Source organism: Natrix helvetica (assembly GCF_964273705.1).
Source record: "Natrix helvetica genome assembly, chromosome: 1".
Classification (NCBI taxonomy): Eukaryota; Metazoa; Chordata; class Lepidosauria; order Squamata; family Natricidae; genus Natrix; species Natrix helvetica.
Genome location: NC_138548.1, coordinates 116,749,217 through 116,772,038, shown reverse-complemented (window position 1 = coordinate 116,772,038; position 22,822 = coordinate 116,749,217). Strand labels below are relative to the sequence as shown.

Below are 22,822 nucleotides of genomic sequence, written 5' to 3'. Positions count from 1 at the left end.
ATGCTTCATTTAAAAATTTTAGATTGGAATTTTAAGAGTATTTTAATTATGGGAGATTGGAATGGAGTGATTTCTCCAAGGATAGGTAAGAGAACAATGACTAAATTTACTACCAAATTACCAAAGGTTTTTTTTTTTTTGACTTACAAGATGACTTGAAACTAAAAGATGTTTGGAGGATACAACATCTAAATGAGATGGACTTTTCTTTCTACTCAGATAGACATAAATCCTTTTCAAGGATTGATTTTTTTTTTTTTTTTGCTAACACCGGATTTACTTCCTAAAGCTAAGAAAACCAAAATACTCTCCAGGACACTAACTGACCATAGCCCGATGTGGTTAGAAATTGAGTTAGGGAAGAGGCCAAGAAGGTCTTGGAGAGTAAATGAAAATTTATTTAGATATGAAAAAAATGTTGATGAACTTAAAAAACACATGAAGGAATTTTTTAGTTTTAATATGAATAAGGGTACTCCCATTGAAACAGTTTGGGATGCAAGTAAAGCTTACATGTGCGGGGTCCTGATACATATGAATTCTAAACATAAACAAAACAGACAGAAAAGGAGAATAGAACTGGAAGATGAAATAAAAAAGAAGGACCAGTTACTTATAGCAACCCCAAAAGATGAGGCACTTCAGATGGCGATAAAGCTGTTGAAAGATCAATTTCAAATGCTTATAGCAGAACAAACAGCAACCAACTTACAATTTGCCAAACATAATACCTTTGCTAATGCTAACAAACCTGGTAGGTGGTTGGCTTATACCTTGAGAAAGAACACAAATGACATAATTATTGATAGAATCGAGTATGGAGGGAAAACGGTATATCAACAAGATTTGATTAAAAAATCATTTGTGGACTATTATGCTAAGTTATATGTACAGGACAATATACAGAACAAGTCAGTAGATGACTTTTTGGAAGGAAAAAGGGTTACTAAAATATCCGTGCTCCAAAAGGCAAATTTGGAACGTCTGATAACTGCTGATGAGATTATTTTAGCTATAAACCAACTTAAATTAGCCAAGGCTCCGGGGACTGATGGTTTGACTGCAATGTACTATAAAACTTTACAATTGGAAATGATTGAATATCTTACAGAACTATTTCGCAACATACAGCAAGGAGGTAAAATACCCTCTTCATGAAAAGCGGCTTTTATATCATTGATACCCAAAGACAAAGATGGCCCTAAGAAACCAGAGGATTACAGACTGATATCTCTTCTGAACACAGATTATAAAATATTTGCTAAAGTACTAGCCAACAGATTGATGCCGGTTATCCAAGAGGTTATTCATCATGATCAAGCAGGATTTATTGAAGGCAGACACACGAAGGAGAATGTAAGGCAACTCATAGATTTAATTGACTATCTTGATAAGAATAAGCAGATCTCTGCAGTGCTGGTCTTCTTGGATGCGGAGAAGGCCTTTAATCGAGTGAATTGGAATTTTCTAACCAAGACTTTGGAAAAGATGGATATGGGACCACGATTTCAGCAGGCGAATGGAGCAATTTATCAGCAACAAAATGCACAACTTATTATTAATGGAAATTTGTCAACAACTTTCGAGATACAAAAAGGCACAAGACAAGGTTGCCCATTATCTCCATTGTTATTTATTTTAACTTTGGAAGTCTTGTTGAATACAATTCGGGACTCAAACTCCTTAGATGGCATAGCTATCAGGCAAAAGGAATACAGAACTAGAGCATTTGCCGACAATCTGGTTGTTACCCTTTCACATCCTTTGAACTCAATAATTCAGATGAAAAATATCATAGCAGAATTTGGCATGGTGTCCGGGTTTAGACTAAATCAAAACAAAATGAAAATGATGGTTGAAAACATGACAGAGACTCAAAGAAAGAGACTTATAAGTTTGGCAGGTTTCAAAATAGTCTCCAAGGTCAAATATTTAGGAATACAAATCGCAGAATCAAATACAAAACTTTTCCTAAATAATTATGAAGTGTTGTGGCAAAAGATACAGAAAGATCATCAAGTGTGGAAAAAGTTACAACTATCTTTGCTTGGAAAGATTTCAGCAATTAAAATGAACATTCTACCTAGATTCATCTTTTTATTTCAGATGATACCGGTGCTTAAATCAGATAAAATTTTGTTAGAATGGCAAGCAACATTAAATAAATTTGTTTGGAAGGAGAAAAAACCGAGAGTAAAGATGAAGATTATGCAAGATATTCGTGAAAGAGGTGGCCTTAGACTCCCAAACCTCCGATTGTATTATGAAGCTGCGGTACTGACGCACGTAGCAGATTGGTTTGGGAAAACAAAAACGGAACTGTTGAACATAGAAGGTCATGACCTTGTTCTGGGATGGCATGCATATCTTTTTTATGAAGATAGGGTGGATAAAGTGTTTAACAATCATGTTCTCCAAAGTGCCTTGATGAGAATATGGAAGAAGCACCGGCCCAATTGGGATTATAAAATACCGCTTTGGTTGGATCTTGCAGACACCATGTGGATTACGAATACTAAGTCACTCGGGGGGTGTTTATACAAAGATGTGCTTATTGCTGATGGGGACGAATGGAAGTTAAAAACTTTGGAACAACTGTTGGAAGAAGGAATTACTTTAAATTGGTTACATTATATACAGTTACAGAAGAGATGAGAAGAAGTTCGTAGGGTCGGTTTTATGGATAAAGAAGTGGAACTGATCAAGCAGATCAAAGAGACTGGCCCAAAACAGGTTAAAAGAATATATAATGTATTGTTAGAAAGAGACTCAGAAAGTGAATTGGTTAAGGATTGTATGATTAAATGGGCTCAGAATTTTGATGAATCGGTTATGTTGGATACGTGGGAAAAATATGGGTTCAGAATGTTAAATTTACACAGTCACAGAATTTAAGGGAGAACTTTTATAAAATGTTTTACAGATGGTATTTAGATCCTAAAAAACTATCATGCATGTACCCAAATGTTCAACCAAAATGTTGGAGATGCGGGTGCCTAGATGCTACCTTTTTTCATGTATGGTGGACCTGCAACAGGGTTAAAGCTTTTTGGATAAAAATATGGTGGGTTATGCAAAATGTATTGAAGAAAAGAATACAATTTACTCCACAAATGTTTTTACTGGGTATAACTAAGGATTTTACTAAAGGGGAAACAAAACTGGTTTTGTATATGGTTACAGCAGCTAGGTTGTTGATTGCGCAACACTGGAAAAAAGATTTTTTACCAACAATCGATGAATGGATTCAGAAAGTGGCGGGGTTCGCCGAAATGGCAAAAATTTCAGCTTTCTTAAAAGGTCAGAAGCAGGAGAATTATACACAGGAATGGGTAAAATGGATTGATTACATACAGAATAAATATCAGACTAGGAAGTACTATGTAGCCTTTAGGTAAGAATGTTTAGATTGACAGATGATCAGAGTAAATAATAAATGGGATGCTTGGAATTGTTAGAGTGGTGTATAGCGGAAGTCAGGGGGGTGGGTTTGAGTGGGAGGTGGGGGAGGGTTAGGGTGGAGGGTGGGGAAATATATATGCATAATTAATTTAGAAGATGGGATTAATGAGATATTGCTACTTTAAGAGAAACCTATATTATGATTTATATATGTTTAATTAATTTAGAAGATGGGGTTAATGGGTTATTGTTACTTTAAGAGAAACTTATATTATGATTGTTGGGTGGGGAGGGGGTACAATATTTGAATGAGAAATCTATTTTAAGACGGGGGGAGGGGAGGGGGTACGGTATTTGTATGTGATTTATATTATATGGCGGGGGGGGTAAAAAGGGAGAAAATTTGTTTGTATAAAACTTTTTCAATAAAAAAAAAGAATCTGAGAAAATGAAACTAATTCTATAGTGTCACTTGTTGATATGTAATTAGAATAAAAATCCCCCCCCCATACCGTAATGGATCAATCTCATTAAGTATACACTAATTAATGTTATTGTTTTAGAAAAAGAATGAGAAAATATAACAATGGCTTTTTAGTATTAATCACTTGCAAAGCAATCGGGGGACAGAGAACTATCAAAATCACATTGTCTCAAATGAATATCCAATGGGAAAAATCAAGAGTTAACACATGTTTAAAGATCCCAATGGGTAGATCCCAAAGGACAGACCAAGAACATGCAGGGGGTTGCCATGTGGTAGGCAGAGTTTATCTGGGAGGCTGGAAACTACAGTTAGTTTGAATAGATACTTCTTGTTGAACATTAATAAGAGGCTCTGCCAGCAAACTCAGGAGGAAACACCTGGCCAACGAATGCCCCCACCCCAAGAGAAGTTGAGGCATCCTGTTTTCCAGAGTGGATCTGAATTAGGGTCTCTTACTGCAGTTCGGAAAAGGCCTCCATTAGACACTTTTAAGGGGAAACCACCAGTGCTAACCTGGTCAAAGATGAAAGAGCAAGTAGATTTTATACTAATCATATTAAAATAGAAGACAATGTGGCCATTGAAGGGAGAGAGATTGTAGTGAAGGAAGAAAATGACAAAATATGCATCATATTGTCACCTGCAAGAACTTAAGAGACATGAGACACATTTCAACATTTTGATAAAATCTCAGCTTGCTCTCGATGCTCCCAAAGTCATCCAAGTTTGACGCTTTGAAATCCTCTTCACATCCCCTCAAAATGACCATTTCTAGAGGCCATATTTTCATGGCATGTTTCATCCCCAGCCCACTGACCTCACAAGCCTACGTTCATCTTTTGTAGCTTCATAGTAACATTTTTCTTCTGCTCCTGAAACAAACCTTGTCATAGGGAAGATCTGCTGTATCTCATGGATGAACTTGGTGATGCTGCTGCCCAGGTCTTAACTGGCCTCTTGAGATTGCCTGGGTACCATCCGCCCCCTAGTGGACGTTGGACTGCAGGACAGGGAAGACCCCTAGTTCCTGCAGAGGCCTTTCCCTGAGCATTGCCTGACTGGTGCTCTGCAAAGCTTTGGTTAGGCATCATGTGAGCTTCTGAGGGGCAGAGTTGGTCTCCCCTTTTGGAAGAACTCTTAGACTAGTTTTTAAATACTTTTCTAGTTATCTTTTGAATGACTGGCAGTCAGAACAATGGCTTCAAAACAACCAGCTTCTATCAAATATGTGCAGCTTGTTCTCTCAAATGAGCACTTTATAGACTTTTGGACTTAGCCAACAATGAATTTTGTAAAACTGTGTTTTCTGCTCTTATTAATTACTTTGAGGGAGAGGGAGCAGGACTTTTTTTTTACTTGAATGCCATTTTGTGTAATTCACAAGAACTTCCAAACTTTGCTGGCTGTAGCCAATTCCTGCTGGCACTGCCATTCCCTTCCACCACTTGAATTATCCTGGAGCAAACCTGAACCTGAAAAGAGTTTTCCTGTTTCTCCTTTTACCCCAAAGGAAAGGTCAAAGGTTAGGCAAAGTGACCCAAAGGGCAGTGAAAAGCAACACCTCAGATGCTCCTTGCAACCCATCCATGATGTCTGTGAGCATTTATTCTGCTGCTTTTGAAAATGGGCATAGATACGTATTTAAGATACGTAGCCCACTTACTCTGAAACACCATCACCCTCAAGATCAGGATTACGGCAATTCTGCTGGCCTTCCACAAGGCATTGAAAACTTGGTTTTGCCATTCTGGTGCCCTAATGGATGGGTGATCCTTCCTTATGGTTATGTAGCCTGCGGGAGGCTGTGAGGATGCTCAGCTACTCTTTTATATTATTTATATCTACAATGTTGGTTCTGTTTCCTTTCAGTCACTCATGCCCTGGTCATCTCTCAGACAGACTACTGCAATGCACTCCACATGGAGCTACCCTTGAAGAGTGTCCGGAAGCTGCAACTAGTCCAGAATGCAGCAGCATGAGCAGTTTGGCAGTTCCTAGAGTGAATGAAAGGAGACCTTCTCAATACAGGAAGGGGTATAACTAGCATACAACCTGAAGCTGAGCAAAAGCTCTCCTAGCCACGGCTCGGCTGCCACCTGTTCCTTGAGCAGGAATTGGGAGTCCAAGAAGACCCTCAGGTCATGCACTGGATCCCTCCATGACAATGCTACCCTCTCCAAGACCAAAGAGGGTAAAGCCCCAAATAAAGAGGAGCCGCCTACTCAGAGCCACTCCACCTTATCAGAATTCATCAGAACCTGTTGTCCTCCACCCATGTCCTCATACCCTCCAAGCATCAAGAAAGGACATCCACAGCATTCCTTATGTGAGGATCCATGAAGTCAGTTTGAATAAATTTCAGATTTGCTTGGGATCTGGCATTAAATGTCCAATATAATAATTACAGAAGTACTCCATCCATCCAGTTTCTTCTTCCCTTTTCCTCCTTGCCATATCCCAACATTCAGTGTCATGTTTTGACTATGGTGTTCCTCTCTTTTTCCATGTGGCATAATTATGCTGATGATATTTAAATTTAAATTAAATTTAACTTTAGCACAATGTTTTACATTGTTGTTCTCATCTGGAAAAGTTTAGAATCCCTGCTGGCTTCTTTATTGAAGTATAGGAAGCTGTAGGAGATACCGTACAGAGAAGAGAAACAGGATCCCATGACATCTGGAGGGCTAGGGAAAGACTGGTTCACCTAATCTCTGGTGGCTGAACATGTGCTGGCTTATACTTAGCTTTAGAGTAGGAAGCAGTTGAAAAAGGAGACAGGATGGGCAGAGACTAAGGTACAGTGGCTAATGTATTTGACTGATACCAGAGATCCAATTCCCAAGCCATCTGCAATCACGGCACCTAACTTGGTCACTTTCAGCCCAATTTTCCTCACATGTAAATATGAAGAAATACAGAAAGATGTAGTATTCCTTTTCCCTGACTTTCTGAACAAAAATCAGATATAGGTGCATATTTGTGTGCCAGAGAAAGGGAACACAAAATAAAAATATCCAGACCTTTTTTCATGGACCTTAAAAGTGTTGCTTTTTAAAGGGCCACACAATGAGTGAATTCCTTGCTGTTAGGGGGCAAGAGAAGAGGAGAGGAGAGGAGAGGAGAGGAGAGGAGAGGAGAAGAGAAGAGAAGAGAAGAGAAGAGAAGAGAAGAGAAGAGAAGAGAAGAGAAGAGAAGAGAAGAGAAGAGAAGAGAAGAGAAGAGTTGGAAGGGATCTTGAAAGTCTTCTAGTCAGGAAACCCTACACCACTTCAGACAAATGGTTATCTAACATCTTCTTAAAGGCGTTGGAGCATTCACAACTTCTGGAGGCAAGTTGTTCCACAATAAGGAGGAAGGGTTTTACAAGATTGGATGGATAACTATCAGGGACTGTTCAAAATGAAGATCATGTGACTGCAGCAGCGACAGAGCAGAAGTCAATAGCATTGAAACAAGAACAACTTCAACGAATTGTATTGCATCAGGAGAAAGGGATCCCAGCTTTTGGAAAAAAATGTAAGTTATCAATTTGAGGTAAGTACTAAAAAAAAAACTATTGTTGTATAATGGACTGTTTCATCCATTGAAAAATAATCATAAGAGTTTTAGCATTTAGATCTTCAAAAAGAAACAGGAACTGTACTGTTGAAGGAACAGGAAATCTTATAATGTAATTAGCATTGCCTCATCCTGGATGTATTTCCAGAAGATAAACATTGAAGAGATGGTTGGCTCATGAGAATGAAGAGGGAAAAAATGGCCACTTACACTGCTGTCTCTATTTTACATTCTGGATGCTTGAGCCCTTCGTATAACGGTTCCACTGTTTTCTCATCTAAGTCCACGATGGTCAGTTCTAACTGTCTCAGTCTCTGGTTTCCCCTGAATGCTTCTGCAAGATGTCTGCTGCAAGATTCATTTGAGATCACTCCATACAACCTGCAGACAGGAATCTCAAAATTAACATTATCTTAGGAAAAACAACCATGTATTGTATTTTTAAAGAAACTGAAGCAGTGATGGGATTCAACTAATTTAGCAACTGGTTCACCGAAAATGTGAGAGACTGTGCGTGCACACACCTTTTTTTAAAAAAAATTATTTTGTTTGTACAAACTTCACATCTTTGCAACACATTACATTTTTTTACATATCTGTTGTGATTCTTTTATCTATACAAATAAATCTTTTATAACTATAACTATATATTTGTGCATTTACATTATTTCATACATTTTTTTCATTCTATATTTAATATTCTATGTATTCTTATATAACAGTTTTTACTACATTTAAGTCTTTTTGTATAGTATTTATTTGGTATAGTCTATCTCATATTTCTATCTTTTAATCATTTTCCGATTTTATAGTTGTCTATTGATTTGTTGATCTTTCTTCCTTTCTTTTTTGCTTTCCTGCTTCCCCCCCTCCCCTTTTCCTCTAGCCAATTGTACAATAAATCCCATACGGAGTAGTATTCAGATTCTTCTTTCTCTTTTAGTTCTTTCGTGAGCCTATCCATCTCTGCACATTCCAATATTTCTTTTATTGCATTTTCTTCTGTTGGTGTATAATTATTTTTCCAGTTTTGAGCGAATGTAATTCTCGCTGCCGTAATTATGTGTAGAATTAAGTATCTATTTTTTTTAATAATTTCCTTTTATAATTTCTAACAAAAATAATTCAGGTTTTAGTGCAATTTGGTGCGTAGAAATCTCCTCTAGCCAATTTTTATTTTTTTCCAATACTTTTTCGCAGATGTGCACGTCCACCACGTATGGTAGTATGTTCCATGTTGTTGGTTGCATTTCCAACAGATAGGTGAACACTCCGGGAATATTTTCACAATTCTCGCTGGTGGAAGGTGCCATCTGTAGAACATCTTGTACATGTTCTTTCTATATGCCATTGCCATCGTTAATTTGTAATTTATTTCCCAAATTTTTCCCATTCCACCAATTCTATACTATACCCAAAATTTATCGCCCATGTTATTGTTTCTTTCACAGTTTCTTCTTCCTTTTTGAATTTTAATAAATAGTGATATATTTTTAAAATCAATTTTTCTTCGGTTCCCTGTAGAATTTTATCCAGCACCTGCAGCTCCTTATCAAATCCATCCCTTTCCCTGTCTTTTTTATACCTTGCCTGTATTTGTAAATAGGGCCATCAGCCTATATCCATTCCCTCATCTTTCGATTCTTGCCTTGTTTTTAGTCTTTCTTGGTTGTCTAGTATATCTTTATATGTTATTATCTTGTTTATGTCCAATACGTTCGGGTATGTCAGAGCTTCCATGGTGGATAGTCAGGTTGGGATTTTGTTGTAGTGTTTTGTTTTGATTTTTAACCATATTTGTAGTAGAGCTTTTCTAATTAAATGTTTTGGGAAATAGCTATGAATTTTGTCTTTCCCATCACAGATAAAGGGGTGCCAACCCAGTTCCAAATTATAACCTTCTGTTGTTAGCAATTTTCTGTTTTTTAGATTGATCCAGTCCCTTATCCGGTTGAGAGCCGCTGCTTGATAATAAAGCTCCCAAGCGGGAAGTCCAAATCCTCCTCTTTCTCTACTGTCCTGTAACAATTTTAATTTAATTTGTGGTTTTTTCCCCTGACCAAATAAAATGTGCAATTAATGTGTTTAAATCTATGAAAAAGTTTTTCCCTAGGCTAATCGGTATCACTTGAAATAAAAATAAAATTTTTGGTAGTATATTCATTTTAACGATGGCAATTCTTCCCATTAATGATATTTGTAGTTTCCTCCAATTTTCCAGATCTTTCTTAATTTTCTGAATCATCTTATCTTCCTTAATTGTTGAGCATTTTCCCGTCAGCCAAATTCCTAAATATTTTACTTTTTTTACCATTTGCATTCCCATGTTTTCCTCTAATTCTTGCTCTTGTTTTTTGGTGAAATTCTTTGTAATGATCTTTGTTTTGTTCTTATTAATTTTAAGTCCCGCTATCTTACCAAATTCCTCTATTTTTTGAATTAATTTAATTCCTGATTTTAATGGATCCTCTAATATGAATACCATTTCGTCCGCAAATGCCTGTGTTTTATATTCCTCTTTTTAAAGTTTTAATCCCTTGATTTCTTGATTGTTCCTAATTTCTGTTAATAGAACTTCCAGTGTTAGTATAAATAATAAAGGTGATAATGGACAACCCTGTCTCACTCCTTTCCATATTTTAAATTCTTCTGTAGTGTCACTATTTATTACTTTTGCTGCCTGAGCCAAAAAAAATTGATTCTAACATTTTTATAAATTTTGGGGCCTGCTCCCCTCCATCTCTGTTCTCTGGGGCAGCGGCTGCTACTCTCTGCACTGCTGGGAGAGTGTCTTGTACAATTTATCAGCTGTGAGCTGCTGCTTTCCTTCAAGTCCCATCTGGAAAGTGTTGTGGCACAGAGAAGCAGCATCCATGTTGAATGCTATTTCTCTCAGCTGCAGCACTTTCGCGATGGGACTTAGAGGAAAACAGCGGCTCACAACTGCTAAATTGCACAAGATGCTCTCTCCCCCAGCAACAGCAGCAGCGGAGAGAAGGAGCTGCCAACTCGGAGAGCACATGGAGCATCTCTGCAAGCGACCAAGGCTCAGCAAGGGACGGAAGAAGTGGCTGCAAGATCTCTGCTGCAGGGGCGGCATGCAGGCAGAGGCCTGGGGCAAGCCTGGAGCGGGGGAATGGCGCGTTCCCTGACCTGGCAAATGGCAAGTGGGCGGAGACTCCAGGGCAAGGCCAGAGCAGGGGAATGGTGCATCCTTGGGACCCCACCTGAGGCGAAGGATGGAATGCTTACATTTGGTTACCTGACCCAAGGTGAAGGGTGAGGCACAGAGATTAGCTGGGCTGCATGGAGAAGAAAATATATATAGGGTGGGGTCAGTGGTGGGTTTCACATTTTTTAGAACCTATTCCGTAGGTGTGGCCTATTTTGTGGGTGTGGCTTAGCGGTCATGTGACCTGGTGGGAGTGACCAACTTGTAAATGTGGTGAAACTCATTTAACAACGCTCTTTCTTAGCAACCAAAATTTTGGGCTCAATTGTGATTATAAGTTCTCTTCCTTTTTCTTTCTTTCTTTCTTTTTCGGGCTCCGCGTGCTGCTCTGGCGGGCTGCCGCAGCCGATCCTCCGCTGACCCCTAAAGAAGAAGCGGTGGTGGATCCTCTTCTTCTTCAGTGCGCGGAGCCCGTCTCCCCGGGGCTTTTCCTTCGGCTGGCAGGATGAGGAGGAGAGAGAAGCCGCTTCGGCTAACTTGTGTAAGATAAGACAGGCAGGCGGGTGGGCGTGTGACTCTGCCGGAGAAAACGTAGAAGGCGCGGAATCAGCTCTGCCTGAAGGCAAAAAGCTTGGACCTCCTCCCGCGCACCCGTCAGCCAAAACCTCCCGGGAGGCTTCGGCTGGTGGGCAAGCAGGGGTGGTGGTGGCTCCGAGCCTTATCGCCTTCAGACAGCTGATTCTGCACCTTCTACTTTGTCCTGGGCAGAGTCATGCGCCCACCAGCTTGCCTGTCTTGTCTTACACAAGTTGGCCAGCTGAAGCCTCCCGCCTGCAAGAGGCGCGGAGGGGAGGCAGGTGGGCTTTGCAACCCGAAGGCTGACATTTCGTCTCTGCAGCGTAAACCAGCTTAGGCGCGACTGGAGAAGCTTCCTCAGTGGAGCTCCTGAAAGGGACACAGGCTGCCACCGCTCCACTGAAGACATTTCTGAGAAGAGAAACTTCTCCGGTCACACCCGAGCTGGTGGAGCGCAGGCAAGCGCCGTCCCGTGACAGGGGCGGGGCAGGAAACTTCCTTCCGGGTTCACTGACCAACCAGATCGCACGATCCGGCAGAAACCCACCACTGGGTGGGGTGGGTGGGGCAAGCTAGTGATGCAATTTGCCAGTTCTCCAAACTGTGCAGAATCGTAAAAAACGTTTCGCCCAAACAGGTCCGAACCAGCCAAATATCACCCCTGAACTGAAATGAATGTGATAAACAATGGAAGCTGAACTGCTTCTATCTGGGTAGATTTTCAAAATATTAACTGTTAGAACATGATTTTGTATAGGAAAATGCATTACTTACTTTAGCTTTTTTATTTTGCATTCTGGATCTTTCAGCCCACAACATAATAGTTCCATTGTTTTGTCATCAGTCTGTGATGACCAGGTCTAACTCTCTCAATCTCTGGTTTTTCCTGAGTACTTCTGCAACATACCTGCTGCAGGATTCAGTCAGGGACCCTCCTTTAAAACTCCAAAGACGAGTATGAAAAATTACAATTATTTCTTGAAAAACAAGCATAGAACATATTTTCTTAGGCTTCAAAGAACTGTGATTAAGTAAGGAAATTGAACTGCCTCATCCTGGACATATTTCCAGAAAAACAATAATCAAACAGTGGTTGTGCAGATCAAACTGAAAGGTATATGCCCATGAATGCGAACATATGGCAGGTGTGCCACAGGTGGCACGTGGAGCCATTTCTGAGGGCATGCAAGGTCAAGCCAGCTGATTTTGGGGCATTTTTCGCCCTCCGGAGGCTTTCCTCATGCTGCCTGCTCTGTCTCTCCCCCCACCCCCCTGCACGCGCTACCAAAATGGATCCTGCCTGGGCGTTGCACTCCATACGGAAACGAGGAAGGGAGCTGCTGGCACGAGGGAAAGACAAGCAGCAAGGAAAGAATGAAAGCGGCTTTCCCCCCTCATGATGGCTGCTCTGTTGCCCTTTTCTGCATTTCACTGCCCTCGCTTTCCCCAAGCATTTCTTTGCCTACAGAGGGAAGCCCCCTGTTTCTGGCAGGTGACTGAAAAAACTCTCTGCTAAAATCCAAACCTCAAAGAACTTTTAGCGCAGGCAGGATTTCCCTGCATTCCCCCCCTTGCTCTCTCCTGTAATCTGTCACTAATCACATCCCCCTCCTAACCCCCTTGGCCACCCTTCCCAGCCCCATCATTGCCTCCTGCCACCCAATTGTTTTTTTTTTAAATTAAACAAAAAAGCACACAAAAACATTCTTCATTACATCTTCCAGAAAGCATGTCGATTGGTTACAAATAAATTTCGTGCGTTACTACAATCATTCTTTATATTTCATTCATATTGAATTGTACATTTTAAATAAAAAATCTTTATACCATCAATATACCATCATTCTCATTTAACTATATTTGTTTAAACGTGCTTTTGTCTAGAATCATTTATATTTATATTATAATAAATCTAGACAAAAATTTATTACTAGAATTTATAAGTACCCAGGAGAGATTACATCTTTATAACAAAATCTAAACAAAAAAATATTAATAAAATTAGTAAATCTTTTCCCCAGGTCCCATATTACAGTTTATATCCAAATTGTTTTTACCAGTTAGAGTTATTATTTCATTATTATTGTCATGATGGGTTATCTGTTAACGAATAAACATTTTAAAAACAAAAACATTCTATAAGCATCTACAACGTTCTACTTATTAATCACCAAAAATTAACTAAGTTTTTATTTTTATTTTTATTATTTTTTCCCCATTCAATTGTGTTTTATTTGGGTTTCACCATTCTTAAGTTTCTTATTTTACCCATAACTATTATTTTTGAGTTTTGTTACATTCCTTCATTGATTCTTGTTTCTTTCCTCCATCCACCTATACCATTTATCCCATATCTGGTAGAATTCTGATTCTTCTTTTCCCTGAATTTCTTTAGTTAGTTTGTCCATTTCAGCACAATCCATAACCTTTCTTATTATTTCATCTTCACTTGGAGTTAGTTTGTTTTTCCATTTCTGGGCATAGGCAATCCTTGCCGCCGTTGTTATATGTAGTATTAAATACTGGATTTCTTTTTTGTATTTCGCAGACATTATTCCTAATAAAAAGATTTCCGGTTTCCATTCTATTTTAACTCCCGTTATTGCCTCCAGCCAATTTTTGATATTTTTCCAAAACTTTTTAGCCTCCTCACAGGTCCACCATAAATGGTTGGCAGCTTTTTGTACCATGGAGCGAAACACCTGGGATAAATGGTTTTTCAGCAAATGGGCCAAGCCGAAGAGGAAGGGTCGGAGGCCCAGATGTCCATTGACCAGGGAGAATCACCGGAAAAGGGCCAACAGAGGAAGAAAGCTGGCTGTGAACGGGCTGAGGTGGATGGCTGGAGGCAAAGGAGGTATGGCCAAGGGCAGGAGCCTGAAGGTCCTAGACCAGCAATGATGAACCTTTTTTGGCTCGTGTGCTACCAGGGGGGGAGGGCAGGGGGTCGTGTGCGGGCATGCCACCCCCATAATGCAATGCGCAACCCCCCCAGTGCGCATGCGCGCACAACGCGCTACCCCATTTTTACATTCTTTTTTCGCCCTCCCCAAGTGCAGAGGCTTTATAGGAGCCTGGGGAGGGCGAAAAGAGCCTACCCCGCCCCCCTGGAGGTCCTCCGGAGGCTTCAGGGACCGTCTGGAGGCTTCCCTGAAGCCTTCAGAATGCTTAAAACGACCCTCCGAGCTGGGAGGGTCATTTTAAGAGCTCCGAAGGCGTCAGGAAGCCTCCGGACGGTCCCTGAAGCCTTTGGAACGCTTAAAATGACCCTCTGAGCAAACCGGAAGTCACTTCTGGTTTCCTCGGAGGGTGGTTTTAAGCGTTCCAAAGGCTTCAGGGAACATCCGGACGGTCCCTGAAGCCTCCAGAGGGCCTCCGGGGGACGCGGGGGAGGCTCTTTTCACTCTCCCCAGCCTCCTATAAAGCCTCTGGAGCCTGGGGAGGGTGAAAAATGGCTTTTAAAAAGGTGAACTCAGCTGGCCAGCGCGCCCATGCGCGCTGGCCAGCTGACAGGGCAGCGCCTCGCGTGCCCTGACAAATGGCTCCGCGTGCCAACTGTGGCACGCGTGCCATAGGTTCGCCATCACTGTCCTAGACCCATTCAGAAATTACTCAGACCCCCTTCACTTTTGTCAATTTTGTTATGCTGCAGCCTGATTCTATAATAGTTGAAATTCATTTTTCCTCATTAATCTACACTCAATACCACATAATGACAAAGAAAAACAAAATTTTAGAAATGTCTGTAACTTTATTAAAAAGAAAAAACTGAAATATCCCATTGGCATAAGTATCCAGACTCTCCACTCAGAACTTTGTTGAAGCATCTTTGGAAGCAATTACAGTCTCATATCTTTTGGGGTCTGATGCAACAAGCTTTGCACACCTGGATTGGGGGATTTTCTGTCATTCTCCCTTGCAAATCCTCTCCTGCTCAGTCAGGTTGGGTGACAACCGCCAATGGACAGCCACTTTCAGGCCCCTTCCCGAGATGCTCATTAGGGTTCAAATCAGGGCTCTGGCTGGGCCACTCTAGGACATTCACAGAGTTTTCCCTAAGCCACTGCCCTGCCTCCTGTCCCCCTTCCCAGCCCCACCAGAAAAAAATATGAAAAATTACAATTATTTCTTGAATATCAAGTATTCAATGTATTTTATAGGAATTGAAGAGAATCTGACCATGTATGGCAACTGAATTGACACTCTAGATATATTTCTAAAACATTAACAGTTAAAAAACACTTATGCAGATCAAACAAAATAAATAGTCACTTACTCTAATGTCTCTATTGTGCATTGTAGATGTTTCAGCCCATCACACAATAGTTCCATTGCTTTGTTATCAATGTTATCTATGTTGTCGATGTCCAAGTGCAACTCTCTCAATCGCTGGTTTTTCCTGAACACTTCTGCAATATGCCTGCTGCAAGATTCAGTCAGGATCTCTCCATCAAGTCTGCAGTCCAAAATACTCACAATTATTTATTGAAAAATAATTATGGATTGTATTTTTATAGGAATTCAAGGGAATGTATTTATGGCAACTGAACTGCTTTTCCTTGGATATATTTTCAAAATATTACTCAATTTGGAATATTTGTGTTCATCCAACTGAAAGGAATAAATGTTGACATATTGTAGTTTTGTAAGAAATTCACATATTCACTTATTACAATTTTGATTGAAAAAATATTCACGGGTTACATTTCCTAAAATGAAATTCTTTAGGTGGAATATCGTACTGTGGGTAAAGAGAAAGGAAAAATGCTATCTTATATTGCCACATCTGTTTGTTGTTCAGTTAAATATTTAGATAGGAGAAACAATAATAAAAATCTAGCACAATATGGGTGATGATGTCCACTGAGAAACAGTAAATAAATGTATTTGAAAATGTCTCTTAGATTTATTCAGCACCACCAACCACACAGAATTATAGGTATAGTCATTCTTGTCTTCTGATTGTTGAATGTTATGACGATGCTAAATGAACAGACTTATGACTCATGCCTTCAGTTATGGCCATTGAAGCACCTCCTTAGGCATGTGATTGTGATCCGCACACTTGCAACACTTATAAAAACTTGTCCAATGTCTTATAATCTTGTTATTGCCAATTCCATTTTTTCCCACCAGCTTCCTCAGAAAGTCCTCGCAGAATCCAGCAGGAAAGATCACACATCATTTCTGTCTACCATGAGGACTTGGCATGGAGGTTTTTCATCCAGTCTACAGAGACAAGCGGCTTCCCTGTCATCTTTAGGGGCTCACTGGAAATGATTCCTGGTCCCAATCCTCTTTAGACAAGAGGGAATCTCCCTGATTCTGGCAGGTGACTGAAAAAACCTCCTGCTAAAATCCGAGACTCAAAGAACTTTTAGCTCAGAGCAGAGGTTTTGTCTGTATTCTGGGACCGAAAATCCTCCATGGTTTAAAATCCCTCCTGTATTTCAGCAGGGAGGTTTTTTTTAGCCAGTCCCCAGAGCAAAGTGGCTTCTCTGTTGGTCTTGCCCTTGTTGTTTAGCCTTCACCACCCCATTTGCTAAGCAGCTAAAACTGCACTCTCTTCACAAACCTTTCTGAAGATGGTGCAAACTTAGCCATATGTAGGACATGTCTGCTAAGAAGTTGGGTTTGAAAAATAATTAGAAACACAGTGAGGTGTTGGGTTTAAAAGGTGAACAATTTGATTGGGAGAGGAATTGGGCAGGAAATTGGGAGAGAAAGTATCTGTGGGAATGAATGCTTGCTGGCATTTGCTGAATCTTCTTGGGCACACTGTGCAGTTCTGGGGCTGCTTGCCAACCTACAAGGCAGGGGGCAGGACAGGAAAAAGAACAGAGGTGGAAGGGAAATAGGTGAAGGGAGTTGGAGGTAGTCCCTTTTTCTTACCAAAGACCGATCCCAGAATGGCTTAGATTGGGAGGATACTCAGTGACCCATGATTTTAGGTTAACAACTACAACTCAGTGGTGGATTACTGCCAGTACCCCGGTATGGGTGTACCAGTGCGTTCTGGCAGCACCAGGTACCATTCCGGTATGGTGCTCCGGAAGGCCCAAATGCCCACTCTCCTTACATGTATTTAACTCAACCAGGCCATTTTTGCACGCGCACAGAGCGTACGGCTCCTGCGTGACGCTCCGCCAAGCAGCTAGAGTGTTGCGGGTGGTGAGTGTGCATGCACGCGCTGTGCGTGTGGTGGACGCCCGACCCTGTTGCAGCATACCAGTTGCAGCGGGATCCAGAACCCACCACTGCTACAACTGTGATAGATTCTACAGCTGAAAGGAAGAAAGCCCTTAAAGGGGGAGTTAAGAAATATTCTCGCTTTGGATTCTATCAGGGGTGGGGGGTGGGGGGTATCAAACACTTCTTAGGCTATATCAGGGACTCCCATGGAAGTTTGGTGAGATTCTTGTGAACTGTTGAATCAACCACAAAGAAACCTTTTTATGTAATTCCCAGAGCTGTTCTGGTTTCCTGTGCCTGACATTAATCTCACCAGACTCACTGCTCATGGGAAGGAGGCATCTTTGAACATGGTTGTGGGATCGTAGCCAGCTCTACAGTACATCTCTCCAGCAGATGCAGAAACTTTACTCCAACACCGACAGGAGACGGAAGGAAAAATGTGGAACTCAGAGCAACAATACTCCAATTAGTCCAGCAATAAGTTCAAAACTCCCATCTTCCACCTATACCAGTGGTGGGCAACCTTTTTTTTCAACTGAGCCAAATCTCGCCAAAACCACGATTGAAATTTACTTTGAGAGCCACATTTTTAAAACCGAAAATACATAGGATGGTACACTGTTTTTAGTTTCAATAAGTTTTTATTGAGAATATTCCGCATGCAAGTATCCACATAGGTCGGGAGGATACAAATAACACAACTAATAAAACAAAAACTTTAGAACGATATTATTTATGGATAACGTTAAATTCCGTAAAATTTGCCTTACAATGTAGAGAAAATTACATCCTGACATTGACTGACAAAGTCACAACCACTAATGTGAACATTGGCCTTGCATTTCCTTGGATAGTTTGAGTAAGTCAGGTTTGTATGTTGTTGTTTTTAATTTCATCTCTCTCTCCCACTTTCTTTCTTTTTTTCTTTTTCTTTCTCTCTCTCTCTCTGGCTCTTTGTCTCTCTCTCCCTCCCTCCCCCATCTCTGTCACTCTGTGTGTGTGTGTGTCTGTCTCTGTCTCTCCCTCTGTCTCTCTCCCCTCCCTTCCTCTCTCTCTGTCACTCTGTGTATGTGGGTGTGTCTGTCTCTCACTCATTCACTTAATCACTCACTCTGTGTGTGTCTCTCTGTCTGTCTATCTTTCTCTCCCTCCCTCCCCCTCTCTGTCTCTCTCTGTCTGTGTGTGTGTGTGTGTCTGTCTGTCAGTCTCTCTCTGATTCCCTCCCTCACTCCCTCTCTCTGTTCCTCTCTCTGTCTGTCTTTCTCACTCACACACACACACACACACACACACTGTGGTCACCTTGTTGAGTGTTCCAATCACATTTGAAACACTCAACAACTGGCCTGCATTTATGGTATTTTGCAGCATTCTGCAGTCATAGGACCAAAATTGGTTGTCACTCGCCCGGGCTTTTGCAGAAGCTTCCCTCCGAAGCCCGAGAGGAGGGAGGGGAGCGGGCACCCGGCACACAGAAGAGCCGCATTAAAGGGTGTAAAGAGCCGCATGTGGCTCCCGAGCCGCGGGTTGCCCACCACTGACCTATACCAATGATGCAACCATTTTTAATGCTTCCAGAGTGGTTGTCTGAGACGTTTGGAGGAGAAGCAGACAAGATGAGAACATCTATTGCTCAATGTGAGTTTATTATGGGATCCTGAGCCACAGAATTTCCTACAATACTTTATTTCAATGACATCTTGATATACCCTGAGGATGCAGAGGCTCATAGGCAGCATGTTAGAGAGGTGTTGCAAAGACTTTGAGAAAACAAACTGTTTGCCAAGCTTGAGAAGTGCACCTTTGACCTCCAGCAAGTAGGCTACTGGATTACAGAATTTCAACCAATGGTCTTTAGATGGATCCAACTAAGGTACAGCCCATTTCATCTTGGAATTCTTCCCATTAAAGATGTTTAATACTGGACTTTGCAAATTTTTACAGGACGTTCATTCCTAACTTCTCCCACAGGGTTAAGCCTCTCACATAGTTGTTGAAAAAGAAAGCTAGATTTATGTTAGATAGGGAGAATGGAAGAGACAGGACTCGATGATCAGCAACAAACAGCTCTTTATTTGGACAACTGTGTACAACCCAGCAACTTGCTTATTCTGACAGGTCGCCCTTTTATAGGGAGCTGTCAGATGGCTCGACCAATCACATTTGAATCAGTTTCCCACTGGAATGGCAGACCTGAGGGTACCTGGTTACCCTTCTCCTCTCCTCTCCTCCTCCTCTGGCCAACAAGCTGCTGGAACATCTCTGACTCACCAAAGAGTTATTCTGTTTTGTCTACAAAACTCTCATTATCACTACCCCACTCCTCTTTGTCAGCTGGAAGTCCTGAGAAAAGAAAGGGGACAAAACCTTTCCAAAAATCCTCCCGAGCGGAACTTGGGAGGAGAGGGCACATCACTCTGAAGCTCTTGTTTGTACCAGCAAAGGCTTTTTGCAATGAGCTGCCAAAGCCTACAGGGCTTCATGCAGGCTTCAGTAACCTGTTGCAAAAAGCCTTTGCTGGTACAAACAGAGCTTTGGAGGGACGTGAATATCCCTATGGGCCTCCTTTCCCATCTACAAAGTGCTTGAGGAGGCCTTTGCTGATGAGAAAGGAGGCCTGGAGGCACAGGCACACCCCTCCAGGGCTCCTTTCCCATCGGCAAAACCTCCTTAAGCCCTTTGAAGCAGCGCTCCATAGGTGCACAAAAACGTTTCACCCACGGACTTGGAAGCTTCAGGGGGCCATGATCTCGTGCAACTTCAGGCACCCATTTGCTTTTGCCGAGAATGGATGCCTGAAGTCCCATGAGATCAGGGCACGCAGAAGCTTCCAGTCTCTGCGAAACATTTTTGCGTGCCAAGGCTTGAAGCAACATGATTTTGCTGCCAAAACCTCCCTTCGACATGCAAATGCTTTTCTGCGCCAAGTGGAGGAGACTCACTGAGGCTGCCTGATGCTCCACAAATGGTAGGCAGCCCCGGTAAGTCAGAGAAGCTGACCACCCTGAGATACCTCATGTACATGTAATGACCCATTTGATTAGCGAATGCATGGGCGAAAGGAGGGAGTGATCGCAGTCAAGTTATATGATTCACTCCTACAAATCCTCTGGTTATGAATGTAATTAGCAGGCTCCATTATATTAGTAATTCATGGACTACCTGTACAATCTTTAATTAATTAGCAATTACATTGCAGGTCAATATTTATATTAAAGCAGATTCCCAAAATCCTAAGAAGAAGAAATTTTCAGGTAATTTTACTTTAATAAAGGAAGCTATTAAACAATTGAAAAGAAAGTCCAAGAAGCGACAGCAAAATGACATAATCCATCCAAATAACAAAAAGATTGCTGTACATGTCAGATAAAATCTTGTCATAGAGTGTGAAAACATTAAGCTATATGAGAATTCCCCAAAAATGACCATTTATAGACCTATAAAACTGCAAAGCAAAGCTGCAGATGTTTTAATCAGTAAAATTGCTGACATATCTGCAAATTGCTTAATGAACATTTATAAACTTCTGAGCTCACCCCTAGGAACTGATCTCCTCCCTCAAATTTTGTCCCTCTGCCAAATTCTCAACAGTTAAAAACTAAGAAAGTATCTCATATCCCCCAGAACCAACTATATCATACCATTTTGATTATAATCACAGACAGAATTGTATCTTAGAAAACAGAAGGAACAGAAGATAATATGGTTAAATATCACAATTGTAATTATCTTTCCATGGATACTTTTCCAGAATTCAAGAGAAAGTTACACATACCAAACTTAAAAGTAATACTGATCACTCACTCTAGTCTTTCTATTTTGCAGTCTGGATCTTGGAGCCCCTCACACAGCAATTCTACTGTCCTGTCATCTATGTGCTCAGGATACAAATATAACTCTTTCAATCTCTGATTCTTCTTGAAGACTTCAGCAAGATGCCTGCCGCAGGACGCTTTGAAGGAACATCCTAACAAACTGAAAGAATAGGAATTACACAGAAGAATTAGACTGATTCTCTGGTTAGTAATATCACATATAAAAATAGACAATAATAATTAAAAACAAAACAAAAGCAAATCTAAGGTATCATATGGTTAGATATACTGTAGATACTGCATTAACAGTACCATATAAATAATTTATAATTTTAAGTTGAAGTAAAAAAAATAAGTCCTAGAATGCAAATATTGGATCTAGCACATTTCATGTGTGCAGTTGTAATCTAAAATGTATTCTAAATAGAGTGGAGTTCTAAATCTAATTTCCTTTTAAAATAAGAAAGTAATCTAGACAGTGAAGTATATTCCCACAATTTGGTTAGCAATTTTTCATCAGAAAGCATCAAACATCATTTTCAAAAAATAAATATATAAAAATATTATAGGTTTTAACATAATCCTAGTATTCAGTATATTTTTTAATGGGTGGTTTATCAACTCTTAATAAAAAATATCTCAGAGTGAAATGGGATTGCAACTTTCAAAATTTGTTCCAGACTACAATGAATTATTTATCAGTATTCTTGAGCATGAAATATTGCCAGCACATATGGAAGAGGGATTGAATCTTTTTATTGCATTTTCAGCATTTCAGAGCAAAATTTTACTGATGTTAACAATAATGATTGGAATAATATACTGCTAGTGGCAAAATAACCTTACACCAAATCTTTCTTAATATATTGTTGAAGGTAAATTCAATATTCTATTTCCATCAAAAGTTCCACTATTTATCTCTCAAGTATGTTTGTGTGTGTATGTATAGCTTATGTGAAGTTGTTCTGAAAATAAACTCCAGTTTGCAGGGGGGAAATTAATAGGAGGAAGACAACTTTATTTCACTGAGCATACATAAAGGAGGACAGGAGGGATTACCAAATGCTTCTCAAAGAATGCAAAACAATTACTGATGCTCAAACTCTCCAATTAAAATTAGTTGACTATTTTGATAAGTCTTCACTGACACTGGGAAAGTATAGTTCTGCATCTTTCATACACAACAGCTAGTCACAGGATTATTTATTTACTGGTGCAGCCCTGAGCTTTCTCCTTATCCTCAAATTCAAAAATGCCATTCAGATTTGAAACACAGAACTCAGCTGCCAATGTTGCTTTAAGGAAACAACAATTGCAAACCCCTCTCCAAGTGATGATGGGTAACTGCCTGTGCAACCCAGATCTACAATATGGCTGCCAGTATGAGTGAACTCAGAGAGAAGTCCATGGCTGTCATAGAGGCTATTAAATCTGGTGTAAGACTAGATTTCATCCTGAAGACCTGGAACATTCTTACTTACTTACTTACTCCTCCATAATTAAGCAATGAAATCTGAGCAATACTGCTGAAGAGGAATTATCCCTAGCCTCTCCCTACAGCCTCATGTAATGGCACTTACAACAGAAAGAGACAATTGTTCCCTGCGAAGCAGT

The 22,822-nt window shown here is 40.5% G+C and overlaps 1 protein-coding gene across 1 annotated transcript in view; it reads right to left on the bottom strand.

Moving 5' to 3' along the window:
• Positions 1–12,038: 12,038 nt before the first annotated feature.
• LOC309388789 (NACHT, LRR and PYD domains-containing protein 12-like) overlaps positions 12,039–22,822 on the bottom strand; it is a gene marked incomplete at its 3' end in the record, with an annotated part of 48,909 nt that continues 38,125 nt past the window's right edge. The window contains exons 7-9 of the mRNA XM_081946414.1: positions 21,198–21,368; positions 15,475–15,654; positions 12,039–12,141 (exon numbers count right to left, since the gene is read on the bottom strand). Coding sequence (XP_081802540.1) covers positions 12,039–12,141; positions 15,475–15,654; positions 21,198–21,368 — 454 coding nt within the window. The remainder of the gene's footprint in view (positions 12,142–15,474; positions 15,655–21,197; positions 21,369–22,822) is intronic.